This window comes from Haliotis cracherodii, unplaced genomic scaffold (assembly GCF_022045235.1).
Source record: "Haliotis cracherodii isolate W230 unplaced genomic scaffold, xgHalCrac1.p SCAF_8, whole genome shotgun sequence".
In the NCBI taxonomy this organism is placed as follows: domain Eukaryota; kingdom Metazoa; phylum Mollusca; class Gastropoda; order Lepetellida; family Haliotidae; genus Haliotis; species Haliotis cracherodii.
In genome coordinates this window covers 33,654,369-33,677,001 of record NW_027266341.1, presented here as the reverse complement: position 1 = coordinate 33,677,001, position 22,633 = coordinate 33,654,369, and the positions used below count along the sequence as shown (strand labels likewise).

At 42.8% G+C, this 22,633-nt stretch overlaps 1 protein-coding gene across 1 annotated transcript; it reads right to left on the bottom strand.

Annotated features, from left to right (window-relative positions):
• Positions 1-1,685: 1,685 nt before the first annotated feature.
• On the bottom strand, positions 1,686-22,598 carry LOC139450013 (exosome complex component RRP45-like). Its single transcript, XM_071231633.1, has 14 exons — positions 22,428-22,598; positions 19,848-19,942; positions 18,838-18,957; positions 18,050-18,152; positions 15,974-16,071; positions 14,511-14,550; positions 11,933-12,015; positions 9,642-9,774; positions 6,423-6,511; positions 5,026-5,181; positions 4,343-4,373; positions 3,666-3,804; positions 3,166-3,238; positions 1,686-1,776 (listed from the first exon to the last, which is right to left on the bottom strand). Exons 1-14 carry the CDS (start codon positions 22,491-22,493, stop codon positions 1,701-1,703), a joined length of 1,302 nt encoding a protein of 433 aa, XP_071087734.1. The 5' UTR covers positions 22,494-22,598; the 3' UTR covers positions 1,686-1,700.
• Between the last annotated feature and the right edge of the window lie 35 nt (positions 22,599-22,633).

Below are 22,633 nucleotides of genomic sequence, written 5' to 3'. Positions count from 1 at the left end.
AACATTATGTCGGTGCTCCATTACTAAATGGTAATGTGCTTTTCATATTTTGATAAACAAGATATTGCCCTTTTTTTCCTCCCTATGATGTAGAAGTTCCTCCTCCTTCATCGGGTAGTTAATGGAAGACCTAAGGCTTCTGCAAATGATAATGCCCTGAACAATAGCGTTACCCTTATAGTATTGAAAAGGTGTTTTTTTTCTCCTTCCTGTCTGTCACCTAATGCCTTGGCCCTGGATGGCATGATAACAACCATGTTTGGATCACAAGATCTCAGTGATCATTAGGGCTGGCAACTCTGTTAACACAGGTGCCAGACCGTGGAGGGGCTTTCAACACAAGAACAAGTAGTCAAAATACTACTGGTATATGCTGGTGGACTGGCAACCACTGGTATGATGTGCTCAAACAAACATTTGCATGTAGCTGCTCATGCTGCGAAATTCTGCACTCGCTGAGTTTGAGATCTTCTAGGTTGCCATAGAGGGAGTGAGTTTGATTTTACGCTGCTATTAGCAATATTCCAGCAATATCACGACAGGGGACACCATAAATTAGCTCACCCATTGAACCCATGTTGGGAATCAAACCCCAGTCTTCAGCGTGACATGCTAACACTTTAACCACTAGGCTACTCGGCCGCCCTGGGAATCCATAAAGCGTTACAGTAATCTAGACGAGAAATAACCTAAGTGTGTATGAGTAGCTTCTGCTGGTCTACTTTGACATATTCCTGATGTGAAAATATGCACATTCACAGATGGTATTTACGTGCATTTCAGACTGAGAGAAGAAACACCCAAATTACGAGCTTGTGCTAGGCGTAATGACTGACGCCAATGGAGATATTAAGGGAGAACATCTTGAGCCTGTCAAATTTGGAAGAAAGAATGATCAGTACGATTGTGGCAACATGGAGCTGACAGTAGTTGTTAGCCATCTGCCTATCAGCAATGCTGTGTGGGGTGGTCGGGTAGCCTGGTGGTTAAAGCGCCAGCTTGTCACACCGAAGACCCGTGTTCGAATCCTGACATGGGTACATTGTGTGAAGCCCATTTCTGGGGTCCCCCTGCTGTGATATTGCTGGAGTATTGCTAAAAGCGGCGTAAAACCAAACTCACTCACTCACCCTAGCCGTGTAGTATAACAAGAACAAAATAGTTCCCAGATGAATCCAGCTATTCCTAGCTGGGTTTCCAACGTGTCAATGTGACCTACTGTCAAATGCAGCTGAAGACAAAATGGCTGCTCCATCACTGAGGTCATCATCCTCAGCATGAGTCGCATGAGTCGCTGAACTATGTCAGGCCATACTCCGCATTAGGCCACACTATATCGCAGTTAACTTATGCTAATGTTATATTTCTATTAAGAATCTTGCAATTCCATTGGTTAATCCGTACCACGCATACATTTCAATGAAGACCCCAAAATCATGTGACAGAAAACAAGATGGTGTCTTGTACAAACATTTTACTGTTCGCAGCTAAGTTACTGTAACAGAGGACGGTTTATAGACTTCATAAACTTGAGTGAATTTCCTTCTGGTCAAACCACCTCAGGGGTGGGTCCTTGTTTTCGTATATTAACCTCGATAATAATTTGTATGATGTCAAAGTATCCAGAGAAACAAGACAAGCTGTTCTTTTTGAATGAAGAGGATTTATACAATGAGAATGTACATGGAGCTACTGTGACATTATTTCTTTTTCTTCTTCTTGCCCTTTTTGGCCTCAGACTTTCCACTGGCCGGTTGTGCTGGCGATGTTGTGGGCCTGTGAAAGAAGATGGACATGTGCTACACATGGCTACACAGACTTGGTGTGAGAAGGGACATCTTCCTTTATCAGGGGATAATATCTCCTTTCTATTAGGATAAATACCCTGGACCCAGATTCTGATTCAAATGGCACACTGTCAGATATACTTGCCTCTCCTGAGTGATAAGTTAGAGATAGAGATAGTGATTTCATGAAGCTATGACAGACTGGGTTCAGGGTATTTACGAGGAGATACGACATAAAAGGTGACTATGCTTGTCGTAAGAAGCAACTAACAGGATCGGGTGTTCAGGCTTGCTTTGTTGAAGTCATCGATTATTTAAAGACCGCCGTCATATAGCTGGAATATTCCTGAGTGCGGTGTTCAACAACAAACAAACAAGGAAATATAATACCCTGGATTATCAAAGATGGAGAGTGATTGAGGTATCTAGGAGATAAATTCTGTACGCATACACAAAGAGAATTGATTCAAAGAAATTACAAAGTAATAAAACAAATTTAATAAAACAATAAAGGACCATTTTAAGTAGTATATTGCGGATGCGAAATGGTATGGCTGTTTGAATCCTTACATCTAATCAGTTGCACATTACGTGTAAATGACTGGAAGAGTAAAAAAAACACTCTGTATCAGTGGTGACTTTTTTTAACATCTACAGTATGAATTGTTTGATAGGCATTACTTAGAAGTTGACGGATGACAAGATAGACACAATTTTTTATGGATAACAACTTCTTTAATACTGTAATACTGTAATACCAGTCTTGCTTGACAACGGTATAAGGATCTATACCGAAACGTCGCCTTTTATAGTATTAAAGAAGTTGTTATCCATAAAAAATTGTGTCTATCTACAGTAGGCTTTAGGGTTCTGAATTTAACACAGCATCAAGTGAAGCATGCCGCAAGTCGGCACCACTGGACCTCTCTTCATGCCACGGACCTCCCCAAATAACAACTGGGAGTCTCCTAGATTAGAAAATAAATAGGCCCATGTTCGTCTCTGATATGTTATACAGTTATAGATAATATTGTAATGCCCAAATATGTTTTTAAATATAACCTTGTATTTATGACTCAACCTATATATCAGCCTGTTCTCGTTGCTATATATGGGTGAAATAATGCTGATTCAGTGTTTAAATTTTAACTCACCCTCTCCTTGGGATGCTGGTCAACTAGTCAAAACTCCCATCCCCTCCCAGGTGCACACCTGTGAGTCTGAAGGTCAACACCCCCTCCCAGGTGCACACCTGTGAGTCTGAAGGTCAATACCCACCCCCAGGTGCACACCTGTGAGTCTGAAGCTCAACTCCCATCCCTCCTAGGTACACACCTATGAGTCTGAAGCTCAACTCCCACCCCTCCCAGGTACACACCTGTGAGTCTGAAGGTCATCATGACTCAGCGTCACAGTTGTCTCCTCTTCACTGCCACTGTCAAGGTCAATGACTGAAATAAGAAGATAATATGCCAATATGAGGATTTGAGAGTGATGAATATATATGCGAGTGAGTGAACGTAGTTAAGGCTACACTCGGCAATATTCCAGCCTAAACCAATAAGCCTTGTTATCAAGTCAGGACCAGGAAACCATCATTGAAAGCCTGACGACCGATCCACGCAATAAGGACAGTGACACGCCATCAACGGCAAGTCGCAGACCCTGACCACTCAATCCATTTCAGCTGATTCTTACAAGCATATATAACTGGGGACTATAGGGGCAACTGCTGCATAGAGAAAGTGAAGAATTATTCCCATACTTCAATGTCAATGCAAAACATTCTATAATGCCTCAACTATTCAGGAAGTCACAGTGTCCTTTCATTGAACACAAAACCTCTATGAACCTCTTGTTGTTTCCATTACATCCTACCTTGATGTTGGTTGTCTCCCTTGCCCTGTAGACGTGATGAGGTTGCAGCAGCAGCATCTGCCATGGCTTCTGTTGCAGCATCGTCGTCCATCTCCCACGTATTTTGACCTCCCTCGCCAATAGCAGCTAGGCCCTTGTCCTGGAACACAGAGTGAAACCTACATACAGTCATCATTACCTTGTATCAAGGTGTCTGGATGTTGATGACAAGTGGTTGAAAATATCAGCAGTACAAGCAATTAATGATAGCTGTGATTGGCAGGAAACATCAGAACTGGGAGAGTCTTTAGAAGCTGTAGCATCAACTGACTTATGAATATCAACTTCTATATTCTTGTGACGTGAGTTGGGTTTAACGCCACTTTTTACAGTATTCCAGTTATATCATGGCGTGTCAGCTTAATGTGGGAGGAAAGCCCGAATGGATGCAGGTCTCAGACGTTTACCACTTCGGGGAAACCCACGAGCAAGGGTATGGTGCTGACAAGAAACCATACCCTAGAAACCCTGCATCAAATATCAGAGTGACACAATTATTCATTTCATTGCTTCGTTAGGACATAAAGTATGTATTTGTTTGAAAGAAAACAAAAGTATTGAAATTAATAAGACATTTAGTGTTCTATGTTATGTGTCTACATATACACTACAGTATTAACTGAAACTGTTATACTTACCAGGACTTTGACTTCAGAACTATCCCCTGGTCTGAAATGTTACAAGACTGGATAAAAACTCCAGAACACACATACAGTCGAATCCCGAATCTCGAACGTAACGGGAATGTGTTGTAACTTTGGGATATCCAGACATTTGAGATAACGAGGCATGATAGAGATATATTGAGGCGGGAGGAGAATAGGTTCAAGATATCGGGTACATATCAGTGTTCGAGATAACAAGCTTTGACTGTAGTAAATCATAAAATTAACATCACCAAACCTAGTACCAACCCTAACCTAAACTGTTATGAAACTAATGCTAGTAGCGTTACCTGACATTTGAAATATTGTTCAGCAAACAACAAACAACTGTACACTTTGATTTCAATAATGTATTGTAAGGAAATAGTATTTTCATATTTTTGTGTGACTAATATTAATATTGTTGTTAACTGGTGGAAAGTGGACTTTTAATGTCAGATTAATTGCCAGCACACAAAGTCAGCAATCTGATCCACTCAGCCACCGAGGCTTCCACAAAAATGAAAGTCCTACAACTGGTAGTCTAGATCACGTACTTTGAGTACCCCTCACAAGTGTCAGGCTAGGCTAACCTCCCACCCATGACCCAGTCAATTGCTAGTCTGAAATGGCTTGTCGTGGGATTGCCTTACAGCTTACTGCTACGTAGAACTCACCTGGCAATCTGCATATCATCGTCACTACTTTGTGATGCCTCTGCCGTCTTGTCTGCTGCGTCTTCCTCCATGTCAACATCCTGCCGGTCTGTCTTTGTAGTGGTTATTTTCTTTGGCTCCACGGATTCAGCAAAGCCACATTTCTCACCTGATGCCCTGTCAAAGAATCGTGCTGTTAGCGACACGCGGCTGAATACAAATAGCCAAAATACTGATGGCACTTTGCTGATTCAACTTAGCATACACAAGCTTATTAATATATATATTCAATTATTGCATACTGAATAATGATAGCATTTACTGAGGTGTTCATACATCTGAATATTGCTGAATAGCTATGTCATACTTCAGAATATTGCTGACTAGCTATGTCATACTTCAGAATATTGCTGAATAGCTATGTCATACTTCAGAATATTGCTGAATATCTACATCATACTTCAGAATATTGCTGAATAGTTATGTCATACTTCAGAATATTGCAGATAGCTATGTCATACTTCAGAATATTGCTGAATATCTACATCATACTTCAGAATATTGCTGAATAGTTATGTCATACTTCAGAATATTGCTGACTAGCTGTCATACTTCAGAAAATTGCTGACTAGCAATGTCATACTTCAGAATATTGCTGATTAGCTGTCATACTTCAGAAAATTGCTGACTAGCTATGTCATACTTTAGAATATTGCTGACTAGCTATGTCATACTTCAGAATATTGCTGACTAGCTGTCATACTTTAGAATATTGCTGACTAGCAGTCATACTTTAGGATATTGCTGACTAGCTATGTCATACTTCAGAATATTGCTGACTAGCTATGTCATATTTCACAATATTGCTGACTAGCTATGTCATACTTCAGAATATTGCTGACTAGCTGTCATACTTTAGAATATTGCTGACTAGCAGTCATACTTTAGGATATTGCTGACTAGCTATGTCATACTTCAGAATATTGCTGACTAGCTATGTCATATTTCACAATATTGCTGAATAGCTAGGTCACTTCAGTATATTGCTGAATAGCTATATCATACTTCAGAATATTGCTGACTAGTACGTCCCACTGCAGTATATTGCTGACTAGTAATGTCTCACTCCAGTATATTGCTGACTAGTAACGTCTCACTCCAGTATATTGCTGACTAGTAACGTCCCACTCCAGTATATTGCTGACAAGTAACGTCCCACTCCAGTATATTGCTGACTAGTAACGTCCCACTCCAGTATATTGCTGACTAGTAACATTCTACTCCAGTATATTGCTGACTAGTAACATTCTACTCCAGTATATTGCTGACTAGTAACGTTCCACTCCAGTATACTGCAGGCATGTTACTGAACATGAATGACAGCTACAACAACACATCTACTCATTATTTCAACTGACCTTGCTACTCTGTCATTCTCCAGAGCCTTCAGGATGAGTTCTGATATTTCTGTTACCTTGACAACTGCTATATTTGAACACCTCAACACCTGCAAAAAGAAAACCAAAATTATTGTGTTGCAAGATACAATTCAGGAAGTAATGAAGGCAAATATATTCCATCAGGAACTTTTCCTGACAAGGCAACATATTAATTCAGTCAAATGATGCTCGAGTAAGGGCTTACATAATTAGTAATATCTAAATATTTTCTACATTTATATACTTATCACATGTAATGCATTTACTGCTTTCTTTTGACAGGAAAACTAAGCTGTGTGATGTACAGCTGAAGAAGTTGTTCCAACCAGTTGTGAGGCAGATGTGGATGTGATCCTCACATTACTGTTTGAAGACATAAGGTCTGAAGACATTGGGGGGGATAGTAATATTTCGATTTTACTCATTTTATAAACTTATCCTGCATTACTCCTTAATGCATCTGAATTGGAAAGTAAGTATGGAGGTTGGCAGATGTGGTTGGCCGGATAGGTGTGGAGTCGGGCTGGGACGGGTAACTCACCCCGTGCTCATGAGGTTTGTTTGCTCTGGGAGGATCGAGTCCAGCGGCCTCATATGCCTAAAGGATGCTGGTGCATAACAATAAGTATATGGTACTGTGGCTGACTTCAGTTATGGATGTCTTGGAGGCGGGAATGAAAAGCTGTTTCTGGATACTATGTAGAGTCTTGGAGCAGCAGATGAAAATGGGCCTGGAAGTTCCTCCTGATCTTCAACACCCACAATGGAGGAGAGTGGTTGGATGGTGAAGGACCTGTCAGGCTTTCCTGGGAGTTGATTATTTGCCCAAAAGCCCCAGCACAACTCAAGTTGAACCTCTCCCTTTGCCCAGCGCTCAAACTGGAAACGGGTAATGTCGGGCGTGAGTACTCGTTGACCCTTGACAAGAGGAAATATTGGTGAGCTAACAGAAGGAAGCCGCATGGAGAGGCTTGAACGGAGGTCCAAGCAGAAGCATGAGTACCATGTTCAGATCCCACGCAGTGGTCGAGACCTGGCCTTCTGATCGATCATCAAGGCGGAAGGAACACAGGAGGGCCTGCAGTTCCGGAACCTTTGTCATTTTGTGATCCTCCAGAACTGTCAACACCGTGTCAACCAGGTAGGTTGTGATGGTACCTCCCTGAAGGTGTGGGTAATGTGCAGGTACAGGTACAACAGGTATTTAGCCAAGAATTGAGGGGATGCTGCAGTGGGGTTGATGTTTTTCCTTGTCTGGCTGGTGGCAGAGATGTTGATGTTTGGATGACTGAGATGCTGACATATGAGATTGAAGGCCTCACTTCCACTGTGGGAGCCACCTTGTCTGGCCTGGACAGAGCGTCAGCTAAGATGTTCAGAAATCCTGGGATGTGCTGGAACAGGAATTCCAGGCACAGGCAATCCACCAGATGGAAGCACAGGGTGTTAACAGACTATTAAAGTCCAGTTTCCACACTTGCTGAACTAGACTGGAATTTCAAGGCTTGATCGTAGCACCACCAGTCAGATTCCTTCTCTCATATCACTTGCATTTGCTTCAAACAAAATGGCGACGCCCATTCAAGTGGATCTGATTGATAATCAAGATCATTATTGTAGTAAAACTGGTCTTACCCCGGGAAAGTGAAACAAATCACTTGAGCACCTTGATTAAAACATGAAAAAATTGCAAAATATCTGCCGACGCCCAGTTGGCGGTACACATGTTTTGCAAATCCTGCAATTGACCGAAATCTGCACGTTGAAATCCATGGGTTTTTTGTTACACAATTTTGATTGGACTATGCACAGACTCATTGGTCCAGCCAAAATGTAACTCCGGATTCCCAGCCTTCTGGACTTTTTTTTTAAATCTTTAATTATATTTTTACGCAGAAGATGTTTTTTACCCCGAAGACTATTGTTTTAAAAAACACGATTTTCCACATATCCGTGGAGATTTCACTTCCCTGCATGTTGGTACAATGTGTGAAGACCATTTACTTACTCACTTACTAACACAGTATAGAAAGGCAATACTGATACCGGTACCCTTTATCACGATACAGTCCATATCTCAACAGTCAGGTCACAAGATGATATTCCGTGTGGTACATAAGCAAACAGTGATTGCAGAGCATCAAAACCTAGCCCCCAATAGGCATCAATATAATCATGATGTTCCTTTTGGTTGCTTAGTTGTTTAACACTGCACTCAGCAATATTCCAGCTATATGACGGCGGTCTGTAAATAATCGAGTCAGGACCAGACAATCCAGTGATTGATATCATGAGCATAGATCCATGCAATTGGGATATGATGACATGCATCAACCAAGTCAGCGAGCCCGACCACCCGATCCTGTTAGTCGCCTCTTACAACAAGCATAGTCGCCTTTTACGGCAAGCATGAATGGTGAAGACCTATTCTACCCCGGATCTTCATGGGTTGACATTTGGAATATCAATAAATCAAAACAGTGCTGTAATGTAAACACAGTCATATTCACTAGGTGAAACACTTGACCTTCGTATGACAGACAGTCTAAATCAGTTGAAAGTGAAGTACAACTACCCAAACAGCAATAGACACCCTCTTAGCTTGACGTACATGTACTTGTGTATAATGAAAAAGGCCCTATAGCTTGATCACTGTGCAAACCCTAAACAATCCAGTTATGAAAGCAATACTTCTGAAACAAAATCTACTAACCTAACTTCTCTAAATGTGAACGTTATTGTACAAATCTTCCTAAAGATGTCTAGAAAGTTTTGAGAGTAGCTCCTTGTTAAAACATTATTTCTGTTACATCGACTTGAATTGGAAGCCCAAACGCATATATGTCTTAGATGTAAGGGAAGAGAATTTATGGATTTCAACTTCTTTATTATGAGGATAAAGAAATTGACATCCATAATTCTCTTCCTTATGAGTATCACATCTAAATGCCATTCAAAGTTGTAGATGTTCACCACTTTGGGGAAAACCTTAAGCATAGGACCGGTGGTGACAAGTCCAGGGTCGTAATGTAGCACCTGAGGCCAAAACTCTGAGGACCCGGTATGATCAAGGGAGGTAACCCAGCACAGTAAATAGCAATGCCTTAGACAATGGAAACTCGGCCAACCGTTATTTAGCCAGTTCACTGACATTTGGTTGAATCTTCACACTAAAGAGGGAGCAAACAAAACAAGCACCTGTTCCTTGAGTAGCAGCATTTCTCCAGTAATCTGCAGCATACAGATCTCCCGGTGTTTGTTCATCCCTATCACCATCTTTCCATCCATCACCTTCTCTTCCACCAGGCTTGGGTCCACCAACAGGTGCTTGCTGTCAAGTTTAGCAAAACATATTACTTTAATGTTTCAAAACACATTCAGAAACAGTTGCCGACCTTTACAATACACGTTGTGCCTTTCCATGAAAAATAATATTATTCAGTTTTGGGAAAAAAACAAGCAAGTCCTTCCATTTCTGCAAGCATACATTTATTGTTGCAACATAATGAACATACTCTTGTATCCCCTTGTAAGCATGACTTACATTTATATACATGACCTATCCCTGTACACGTGACCTACCCTTGTACACATGGCCTCCCCTTGTACACATGACCTCCCCTTGTACACATAGCCTCCCCAGGTACATGTGACATCCCCTTGTACACATGACCTCCCCTTGAACACATGGCCTCCCCTTGTACACGTGATCTTTCCTTGTACACATGGCCTCCCCTTGTACACATGACCTTTCCTTGTACACATGACCTCTCCTTATACACATGGCCTCCCCTTGTACATGTTACATCCACTTGTACACATGACCTCCCCTTGTACACATGACCTCTCCTTGTACACATGGCCTCCCCTTGTACACATGGGCTTCCCCTTGCACACAGGACCTACCCTTGTACACATGGCCTCCCCTTGTACACATGACCTCTCCTTGTACACATGGCCTCCCCTTGTACACATGGGCTTCCCCTTGTACACATGACCTCTCCTTGTACACATGACCAGCCCTCGCACATGTGACCTACCCTTGTACACATGGCCTCCCCTTGTACACATGACCTCCCCTTGTACACATAGCCTCCCCAGGTACATGTGACATCCCCTTGTACACATGACCTCCCCTTGAACACATGGCCTCCCCTTGTACACGTGATCTTTCCTTGTACACATGGCCTCCCCTTGTACACATGACCTTTCCTTGTACACATGACCTCTCCTTATACACATGGCTTTCCCTTGTACACATGGCCTCCCCTTGTACATGTTACATCCACTTGTACACATGACCTCCCCTTGTACACATGACCTCTCCTTGTACACATGGCCTCCCCTTGTACACATGGGCTTCCCCTTGCACACAGGACCTACCCTTGTACACATGGCCTCCCCTTGCACACATGACCTCTCCTTGTACACATGGCCTCCCCTTGTACACATGACCTCTCCTTGCACACATGACCTACCCTTGTACACATGGCCTCCCCTTGTACACATGGCATCCCCTTGTACACATGGCCTCCCCTTGTACACATGGCCTCCCCTTGTACACATGACCTCTCCTTGTACACATGGCCTCCACTTGTACACATGACCTCCCCTTGTACACATGGCCTCCCCTTGTACACATGACCTCTCCTTGTACACATGACCTCTCCTTGTACACATGACCTCTCCTTGTACACATGGCCTCCCCTTGTACACATGGGCTTCCCCTTGTACACATGACCTCCCCTTGTACACATGGCCTCCCCTTGTACACGTGATCCTCCTTGTACACATGACCTCTCCTTGTACACATGACCTCCCCTTGTACACATGACCTCCCCTTGTACACATGACCTCTCCTTGTACACATGGCCTCCCCTTGTACACATGGGCTTCCCCTTGTACACATGACCTCTCCTTGTACACATGGCCTCCACTTGTACACATGGCCTCCCCTTGTACATATGGCCTCCCCTTGTACATGTGACCTCCCCTTGTACACATGACCTCTCCTTGTACACATGACCTACCCTTGTACACATGGCCTCCCCTTGCACACATGACCTCTCCTTGCACACATGACCTCCCCTTGTACACATGGCCTCTCCTTGTACACATGGCCTCCACTTGTACACATGGCCTCCCCTTGTACACATGGCCTCCCCTTGTACACGTGACCTCCCCTTGTACACATGACCTCTCCTTGCACACATGGCCTCCCCTTGTACACATGACATCCCCTTGTAAACTTGACATCCCCTTGTACACATGACCTAACCGTGACCTACCCTTGTACACATGGCCTCCCCTTGTACACATGACCTCCCCTTGTACACATGACCTCCCATTATACACATGGCCTTCCCTTGTACACATGACCTACCCTTGTACACATGACCTCCCCTTGTACACATGGCCTCCCCTTGTACACATGACATCCCCTTGTACACATGACATCCCCTTGTACACATGACCTAACCATGACCTACCCTTGTGTGAAGAAGGCGAATGTGCAGCATATGGGCATATGGTGGACACTGAGGGGTACCGGGTCTCGCTCCTCTGGGCTGTGCTGGAACACACAGTATACAACATGTTACCTTACTCTGAAAGTAATACATGATGACTGTGGTGTAATGAAGTCAGTATTGATTCCCACTACATCAGCATTAGCCTGGCATCAAATTTGTGAGTCATAAATGCTGATTTATGAAACTGTGCTTGTCAGAGTCAGCAATATGTCAGCCCAGCCGAGCCAGTGGTTGTCACTGGATAACGCCGTGAGGACCAAGCTACATCATTAGGATCACCAATTAGCCAGACATCAAGTAACAGGAAAGTGACATCTAGTCAGGCCTGGTACAGACAAACCCACAACTGATACTGTGCACATCAAGATATATCATCAGGCAACCCCAGGCCCAACAACCAGCGGAATGTATTTCTTCAGTGAGCACACACACAGTAGGTCTTCCACAGTATCCTTGTTTGTTTGCATCCAAGTTCATGTCACAGTCTGCAATATTCCAGTTATATCACAGCAGCCCTTATATAAGTCTGGGCAAGAGTAACGTAATCGCTGCCACCAGTCAAAGCTCCCCACAAATATTCATAGAGTTGTACTTGCAACCGACTGACTGTTATGGTTACAAACAACTGATGACTATCATGATGCCGAAAAATCTAATCACAACTAAATTATTTTCTTTTATTTTCAATTTGAATTTCTATTTTATTTCAACTACAGTCAAGTCCTGTTAATCAGACATTGTTGGTTGCATATGATTATGTTGGATTAAAGAGTGTGTCGGATAAACGAAATTAAATAGTATCAACGTTTGTGATCGAAAATCGGACAATTACACGATAGATAACGATACAAACACATAATAAGAAAATATAAATGAAATATTCATATTGTTATGTTACATTGTTAACAGGAATATGTTTTCCAATCATAACACAAAACAACTTGTATGACTTATTCAAAATACTTTTAAAAGCATAGTCTGGAATGGGAGTTGCAAGTTTGAAACTGGTACCGCAAAGCTAAGAAAGCTGCTAACTAAGTGGCTAACGTTAACTTCCTGTTAGTTATTTCATTGGTCAGTCATAATTTGGGAAAGGTTATTCTGACGTGACAACCTGTAATGTGATGTCCTTGGCGATTGCGAGAACTTGTAAATGATTTTAATGAGATTGAGAAAATCTAAGCAAGTCATAAATCCTGTTTTCTTTATTTGAAGCATAAATTGTTTATTGTTACGCAAGTTTATCTCTACATCCGTTGTAATATGCAGCTGCCAGCCGACTCGTCTTGCATCATAACACGGGCTGTGTACTCGTAGACAGATGTCCACGGAGTACGCTGATCACTGTGTCGGATTAACAAAACTGATTGATGAGTGATTTGGGTAATTTGTTGCAAATTAGGTGTGTAAGAGTAACAATGCAGGGTGAAAGTTGAGAGTTACTGCCCCTTGGTCATTCATCAGCAAGCTCCTCACAGCGATAGTACGTTCCCGGAGCTCTCTATACTATTGCTGCCACCAGTCAAAACTCCCCACTGTGAATAGGTGGCCACAACCATGCTTGGAGTTGAACTCGCAACCGTTATGTTTACAAACAAGTGACGACTGTCGTGACGCCGAATACACTTATAGCTGCTAAATTACTTTCTTCGTTTGTCAATTTGAATTTCTGTTTGATTAAAACTATCGTGTTATTGATATAGTAAGAATGTAAGGGAGAAGTTGGTTGGTTTTCCGTTAGTCTGAAATCTCGAACCAATCTGATTATCCAAACAACAAAGTAAATTCATCTGGAAAACATGGTCAGGCGTAAACCTTTTCAAATTGAAATATGATGGCATTCCCAAAGACATAAACAAAAGTATAAACGTTACAACATATGGGGTTGGAGGGCAAATTTAAAGATTCTTGTAATGGCCGCGCCCACACTGGTGGCAGCGATGTTACCGAGAGTGTAACGAAGGTGTCATGCGCTGGGAAGGAGCTTGATTCATCAGCAGGGTGACAGGTGAGAGTTACTGCCCCTTGGTCATTCATCAGCAGGGTAACAGTTGAGAGTTACTGCCCCTTGGTCATTCATCAGCAGGGTGACAGTTGAGAGTTACTGCCCCTTGGTTATTCATCAGCAGGATGACAGTTGCGAGTTACTGCCCCTTGGCCATTCATCAGCAGGGTGACAGTTGAGAGTTACTGACCCCTTGGCCATTCATCAGCAGGGTGACAGTTGAGAGTTACTGCCACTTGGTTATTCATAAGTAAGGTGACAGCAGGGTGACAACTAACCCCTTGGTCACTGTGACCATTTATAGACCTCCTACCCAGGTACACAATGATGCTGACATGTAGAGAATGATATTTTGAAGAAATATTTTCCGTCTGACAAAGCTAATTGAGACAAGCATGTGACATTACATCAAACAAACTTGGTAACATCAGGACCTCATTATTGGCCAGATATCAGTCATGTAAGGTTTTATACAAGCCAGTGTGTGACCAATCAGACAGCCATATTCTTCAACAAGCAATAAGTACCTACCACTGTGACCTCCTCCCCTGAAACTGTCACGTCGGGACGTCTGAAACATGCCCAAACAAAGCATTTAATTGGCTAACCAAGCTATTTTTTGTGTTTAGGTTTTAAAAAGAGACCAAACACATAAGGCCATACCCACTGCCACTGGGGAACATGTCTACACAGTCATTAAGGCGTTGCAATTCACTGTGCAGAGTTACGTCCCTTTGGCGATCTAGAAACCTATGATTGTGGGTTCGAATCCTGGTTCATCCCGATTATGTTTACAGGTTTGTCAGCACCATACCCATACTCGTGGGTTTCACCAAAGCAGTAAATGTCTGAGACCTGCATCACTTCGGGCTTCCCTCCCACATTAAGCTGACACACCCTGATATGACTGGAATACTGTAATAAGCGGTGTTAACCCAAACTCACTCACTCACTATTTCGTGATTGGCTGATTATAGAATGGGTGGGGCTTGTGTTGCATTATATTGCGCTGAATGATGTTTTTTGAATTAATAATTAAATATCCACTTTTTGATGTTATTATTGTTGACATATCTATTTTGAAGCATTCAATGTGTTTTGTAGTTGATTTATGGAAAGTGTGGACATCGGTTTCTATGTTTATACCTCCATGTATATATTGAAGTCAATTCTTAAATATAATATCTATAGATGCCTGAGGACCAAATCTGGAAAGATGTCTAGTACGCTTACCTCATATATCAATAAGTATCATGATTCTTTAATCACTGCAAGATACTAAATTGGAGACGTTTTTCAGTGAAATTCTCCGTGTTCAATGTGACTCAACTACCAAGAGGTTGAGGCCTTCAACCAGTGCATGGCTTCATACAACATTTGTTCTAACTAAACTGTTTAATGCAATCACATTTTGCTAGTCCATGTAATTCCATGAGTTACTGCACAATGTAGTAAATATTACTTCCTGGTGATTGATTGAGAATTATAACATTAATTGATGAGGTGTTTCGTACACTGCATCATAAATCGAGGTGAACGGATGAATCGTGACAACCCTAAAACCATGTGAATATTTCAAAGTCAATTGTTTAATATTTCAGTGTCATCAACAAGCAAACTGGTCAAGCTATTAACTGATCAGAAGCATCTCATGCTTCACATAATGGCTGACCCGCCTCTTCGTAACTCTCTCTGAAACTACTTTGCACATCCAACTGCTACTCCCTGTAAAACCTGACTTTAATAGTTCAATACACTGCTGTCATCGGAAGACTCTATTATCAATATCAATACAGCAAAGAACTTGATTCATACTAATGCCGTTAGAACACAAGTACTCCAGCTTTGATAACACCCAATTACTTATAATTTCTGAAGACACTTCTCTTATTAAAACTTTGGATGTATTCTACATTATTGTCCCCTTTGTAGAAAAGACCCATGGCCTGAAAGTACTGAATAAAGTTTGGTTTGAAAATCTGGTTTGACGTTACCTGAAGTGAGCAATGGCAGCAATGGCAGCCACACTAGCAGCATCTAGCAGGTTCCCTTCATAGTTGAGAGCATGGATGTCAACACGGATGGCCCACACCTGCAACATCAACATGACATGTGAGGAACAGACTCGTCCCCTTGGAGACCAAGTGGGTGTGACACACACCTGCAACACCAACATAGCATGTGAGGAACAGCCTCCTCCCCTTGGAGACCAAGTGGGTGTGACCCACACCTGCAACATCAACATGACATGTGAAGAACAGACTCCTCCCCTTGGAGACCAAGTGGGGACGGCCCACACTTGCAACACCAACTTGGCATGTGAAGAACAGCCTCCTCCCCTTTGGGACCAAGTGGGGATGGCCCACACCTGCAACACCAACATGGCATGTGAAGAACAGCCTCCTCCCCGTGGAGACCAAGTGGGGATGGCCCACACCTGCAATACCAACATGGCATGTGAGGAACAGCCTCCTCCCCTTGGAGACCAAGTGGGGATGGCCCACACCTGTAATACCAACATGGCATGTGAGGAACAGACTTGTCCCCTCAAGATTGTTCTTCCTTCTCTCCTGCCACAACACACAGAGACTCTCTACCTTCTCCCCTGCCACAACACACAGAGACTCTCTACCTTCTCCCCTGCCACAACACACAGAGAGACTCTCTACCTTCTCCCCTGCCACAACACACAGAGACTCTCTGCCTTCTCCCCTGCCACAACACAGAGACTCTCTACCTTCTCTCCTGCCACAACACACAGAGACTCTATACCTTCTCTCCTGCCACAACACACAGAGACTCTATACCTTCTCTCCTGCCACAACACACAGAGACTCTCTACCTTCTCTCCTGCCACAACACACAGAGACTCGACCTTCCACAACACACAGAGACTCTCTACCTTCTCCCCTGCCACAACACACAGAGACTCTCTACCTTCTCTCCTGCCACAACGCACAGAGACTCTCTACCTTCTCCCCTGCCACAACACACAGAGACTCTATACCTTCTCTCCTGCCACAACACACAGAGACTCTCTACCTTCTCCCCTGCCACAACACACAGAGACTCTCTACCTTCTCCCCTGCCACAACGCACAGAGACTCTCTACCTTCTCCCCTGCCACAACACACAGAGACTCTCTACCTTCTCTCCTGCCACAACACACAGAGACTCTATACCTTCTCTCCTGCCACAACACACAGAGACTCTCTACCTTCTCTCCTGCCACAACACACAGAGACTCTCTACCTTCTCTCCTGCCACAACACACAGAGACTCTCTACATTCTCCCCTGCCACAACACACAGAGACTCGACCTTCCACAACACACAGAGACTCTCTACCTTCTCCCCTGCCACAACACACAGAGACTCTATACCTTCTCTCCTGCCACAACACACAGAGACTCTCTACCTTCTCCCCTGCCACAACACACAGAGACTCTCTACGTTCTCCCCTGCCACAACACACAGAGACTCTATACCTTCTCTCCTGCCACAATTCACAGACTCTCTACCTTCTCTCCTGCCACAACACACAGAGACTCGACCTTCCACAACACACAGAGACTCTCTACCTTCTCTCCTGCCACAACACACAGAGACTCTCTACCTTCTCTCCTGCCACAACACACAGAGACTCTCTACCTTCTCCCCTGCCACAACACACAGAGACTCTCTACCTTCTCCCCTGCCACAACACACAGAGACTCTCTACCTTCTCCCCTGCCACAACACACAGAGACTCTCTACCTTCTCTCCTGCCACAACACACAGAGACTCTCTACCTTCTCTCCTGCCACAACACACTGAGACTCTCTACCTTCTCCCCTGCCACAACACACAGAGACTCTCTACCTTCTTTCCTGCCACAACACACAGAGATTCTCTACCTTCTCTCCTGCCACAATTCACAGAGACTCTCTACCTTCTCTCCTGCCACAACACACAGAGACTCTCTGCCTTCTCTCCTGCCACAATTCACAGAGACTCTCTACCTTCTCTCCTGCCACAATTCACAGAGACTCTCTACCTTCTCTCCTGCCACAACACACAGAGACTCTCTACCTTCTCTCCTGCCACAACACACAGAGACTCTGTGTCCACACATCGGGATTCCTTCAGGCATCGCTCCAGGAGGCGGGTCAGCTCTACACCAAACTCGGATGGCCTGTAATGGAGGAGTGTGTAAATGTTACAAGCCACCTTAAGGGATGACTTATCACTGAAAAAACATGTAGTGAAAACATTCATCCAAATCATATACCAAGTACATACATTCATTATAATTTTACGAAACTACATTTTCATAAGCCTACCACATCTTTGAATTGTCAATTTATCATTCAAAGTTCAATTTGCCTGATCCATCAAACTTGATTACAATCCAATCTCATTCAAATCTGGGCCTCGTTCCACTAAGCAATCTCTGCAGGAACATGAATAGTAACTCTTGGACAGGCGTATGACAGGCTTATGACAGGCATAGGGCTAAGATTAATTAGGCTTCATTTTCTTACCTTCTCCATTCAGAAACTACAAGAAACCTACACAGAACCGTTTTACATGCAGATGCCATGATGCTCTGGAATTACTGTACGTTTGTATTATCTACAATATCTATAGTATGGCCTTAAATATTTTCCATTCGGAACTGCCAGTTAACATTCATTTTTTGTGATACGGTAACCACATATGCAGCTCCAAATGCATTGCTCATTTGTGTCCACACAGATTGGTTGATCAAAAAGTTCACAAGACGTGAATGACCCCTGAAAGGTTTGTCATATCTTGACGAAAAAGAAGTATGGAAACAGAGTCATCGATATGATTCTTGACACTGTTTTATATCTTACCTCCCAATTTCAAAGCCCGGTGATGCCATGGGAGACAACTCCACATTGACAAATAAAACTCCATCTGTAGGCCGTGTGGGTTTCGGTGCTGTGATTTCACACGACACTTGAGCTAAAACCCTGAAATGAAACTTTGTATAGTCATCTGACTGTTGATATGAATAAAATCCTATCTAATAACAATTAATTGGGCTTCTTTAACAGCAAATCATTATTCAATAATCAGATAATACTTCTGAATGACACACTGAATATCATCACGGACTTGGCAGATCATATTTTGCATGAATTGTTCCAGCTATGAGCATGATGAGTCACACATACTCAGCAACCATAGTAACTGGTGTACTTTTTACATACTCAGTAACCATAGTAACTGGTGTATTCTTTTCAACTCTTAGAAACATGATCAGAATGTGAAAACCAATGATCCATGAATAGAGTGTCATGAACATTCCCCAGAGGTATGTCAATTAGCTGCACTAATTAGTCATATTTGAATACACAGAAAAACACCACAGTAATCCTGAAGCAGAAACATGCATCATATGTCCCTTATTGCCTATGAACAAAAAGAAACTCTAACTTGATTAGGTAAATAACTTTGAAAAATCCAATACCAATACAGAATATATGTAAAAATAAAATCGGTTTGGTCCACCTCAGCTGATAACTGAACTATAATGTTGGCTGATCCAACAGCCTCCCCCTTCCAAAAGTTTCAAGTTACACCCCATTAATATTTAAGGGTTGGGAGGTAGGTGACACACTTAAAACTTCAAAAGAAATTAAAAAATATGAGTTTTGATGAGCTTCCCTGGCTTGCTACAGATGGGCAAAGAGATTCAGAGACGCAAGTGAAAAGTGATTCAGGGACGCAAGTGAAAAGAGATTCAGAGACGCAAGGGAAAAGAGATTCAGAGACGCAAGTGAAAAGAGATTCAGAGACGCAAGTGAAAAGAGATTCAGAGACGCAAGTGACATGGCATATTGACTCTTTTTAGATTTACCTTGTGTCTCCTAACTGCACCTGGCAGCAGCCACGGTCAACTCCAAATGATATCTTTACTTTCCTGTAATCGTACGCTTGCCTTCCATCAAATCTCTGCAAAGCAATGAGTGAGTGAATGAGTTGGTTTTATTGCTGCTTTGAACAGTATTTCAACTATATCACAGCATGTCAGCTTGCGTAGGGAGGAAAGCTTGAAGAGATGTAGGTCTCAGTCGTTTACCACTTTGGTGAAACCCACAAGCACAGAGGTATGGTTCTGACAAACCTGGAAACAGAATCGGGGGGAACCGGGATTCGAACCCACAATCATAGGTTTCTGGCGTGCCCAAGGGACGTGATTCTGCACAGCAAAATGTGGTGTCTAAGGGCAACGAGTGAGTGAGTATGGTTTTACGCCGCTTTTAGCAATATTCCAGCAATATCACGCGGGGGATACCAGAAATGGGCTTCACATATTGTACCCATGTCGGGAATCGAACCCGGGTCTTCGGCGTGACGAGCGAACGCTTTAACCACTAGGCTACCCGACCGCCCCGACAGGGCAACGAAGTGACAAAGGTAATTAAATTACTGAGCCTCAGTTAGCTTTGTTACAGCCATATCGATCATGACATCCTGTAGGTGAAATTTGTAATTACGACATTACGAACAATGTTTCAGTCTTTAGATGATGTGCGTGCAAAGCCCGAAGTGCTGCAGGTGCGAGACATTTACCACTTTGGTGATACCCACAAGTTTGCACATGGTGCTGACAAAACTACAAACATAAACAAGGTGTTGTGGGATTTAAACCAATGAAGATAGGTTTCTGGCATGTCTAACTTGCCTAAGGGCGCAACTCTGCATATCAAATCATGGAGCCTTAGACATTGGGGCCACCCTTACCTTAGCATGACCATGATGACATCTTGTAAATAATCAAGTTTGGATCAGACAGACTTTTATGTGAAAATTTCAAATATTCCCGAGGTACGCCCATACAGCACAATGTTAAAATGCCTCATTGTATTTGAAAATGTGGGCCTAGAAATATCCCTGGTAGATAATTTTATTCAAGCAATACAACTTTTTCAATGTTTGCAGGTGAAAATGAGAGTGTCAATGCGGATAAAACTATTAAAAGATGTATGGTACTATCAATCGTGCTGAATTAATGTTGATGCGATATCTATGACAACTATGCGAGAATATTGCAGAATCGCGGCCTAAGTCAATACCTGTGTTTCTAATAATAAAACATGACTGAAGCCAGTTCACTCAGCACAGCATTTGTGTTGTTGGCTTTGATCTCTATAGTTTCTGACTTGATTTGGGTGTGTGAAGTCACACACACAAATTATTTCATGCAGGATTTAAAAAAACAGAACCCATGATGTACTGTACCTTTATATAGGAACCAGCAGTCAAAATTGTAACTACTTACTTTAAACTAACAAGGAATACAAAAAAAAGAAATTATGAAGATATCTAAAACAGTTCTTGAGATATTGTCAATCAAAATCCATCATGAAAGCTGAAGGTTGATGAGGTATGATGAAACACAAGATGGCAACAATGCAGTTTACCGGGCGCAGCCCGAGCTCTACCATCCGCTCAATTACCGCGCTATAGTGCCACCGCTGTCTCGTTATACCGTTACCGTGCCTCACGCTCTGGTGACTCTCGCTTCACGATCCAACACCCGTTTTCGGTCTTAGGGAAACTTACACATCTTTACAATCAAACACCCTTTCTCGGTCTTAGGGAAACTTACACATCTTTACGATCAAACACCCGTTCTAGGTCTTAGGGAAACTTACACAACTTTATGATCCAACACCCGTTTTTGGGTCTTAGGGAAACTTACATGTCTTTACGATCCAAAACCCCTTTTCGGTCATTAGGGTCAGCTGGCTTTGGGCAAGGGTTAGCCATAAATTCTTACCTTTTCAAGCGTTAATCCAGTTAATCCCATTGGTCGGTCATGTTGATGTGGTTTCAAGAAAAGATGAATGGGAGAGCGGGCAGTGACGTCACACGCATGCGCAATTCATTGTTTACTGAATTACGCATGCATGTCAATGGGGATTCTAATGACCTGTTAAACGAGCAGTGATTACATGTGATAGCTCCTGTGGTCCAGTGGTAGAGCGTCGGCTAATTAACGCATTAATTAGTAGAGCCGGTGAGCCGGCGAAGCGCGTTCGAGCCCCCACAGCGCTAATTGGATCTGAAAAAGTGCGCCCGGTAAAGTGCACTACTCCCCACAAGATCCCTCATCCCACCTCTACCAAGTATCCTTTGCATGGGGTACGGGGCCATGTATTCTGTCCAGGAATTAGAGCCCGTTATTGCCATGAATATCATTTCATATTAAAAATATAAACTTTCATACTTTAACAGAATGTTTTATTTTTATTTTAGTGAGGCTGACTTAGAGACAGGTTTGGCAAGATGATTAATTCATATATTTCCCGTATTCCGTGGAGGATGACCTTTCTAAGCTTGGTGACAATGCTGTAAAATATGTATTAACGTTGATCAGATGAAGTAAGTATCTAGTCTGTTCACATGAGAGAATTGAGACAGTCAACTGAACCTTGTGCTCGGTGATTGCTTTCAAAATGAATTCTCTTTCGCAGCTGGATAAAGGTGTTTCCCGCATTGTAATCCTTTCTTGGTAACATGCAATAGATTACTTTAAAAGCATGTGTGGAAGTGTGGAGGCAAAATCACAATAATCGCCATGTGCACTCTGACAACTTCCTGTTTTGACTGAAGTCAACGCCATCTATTGATGTTAGG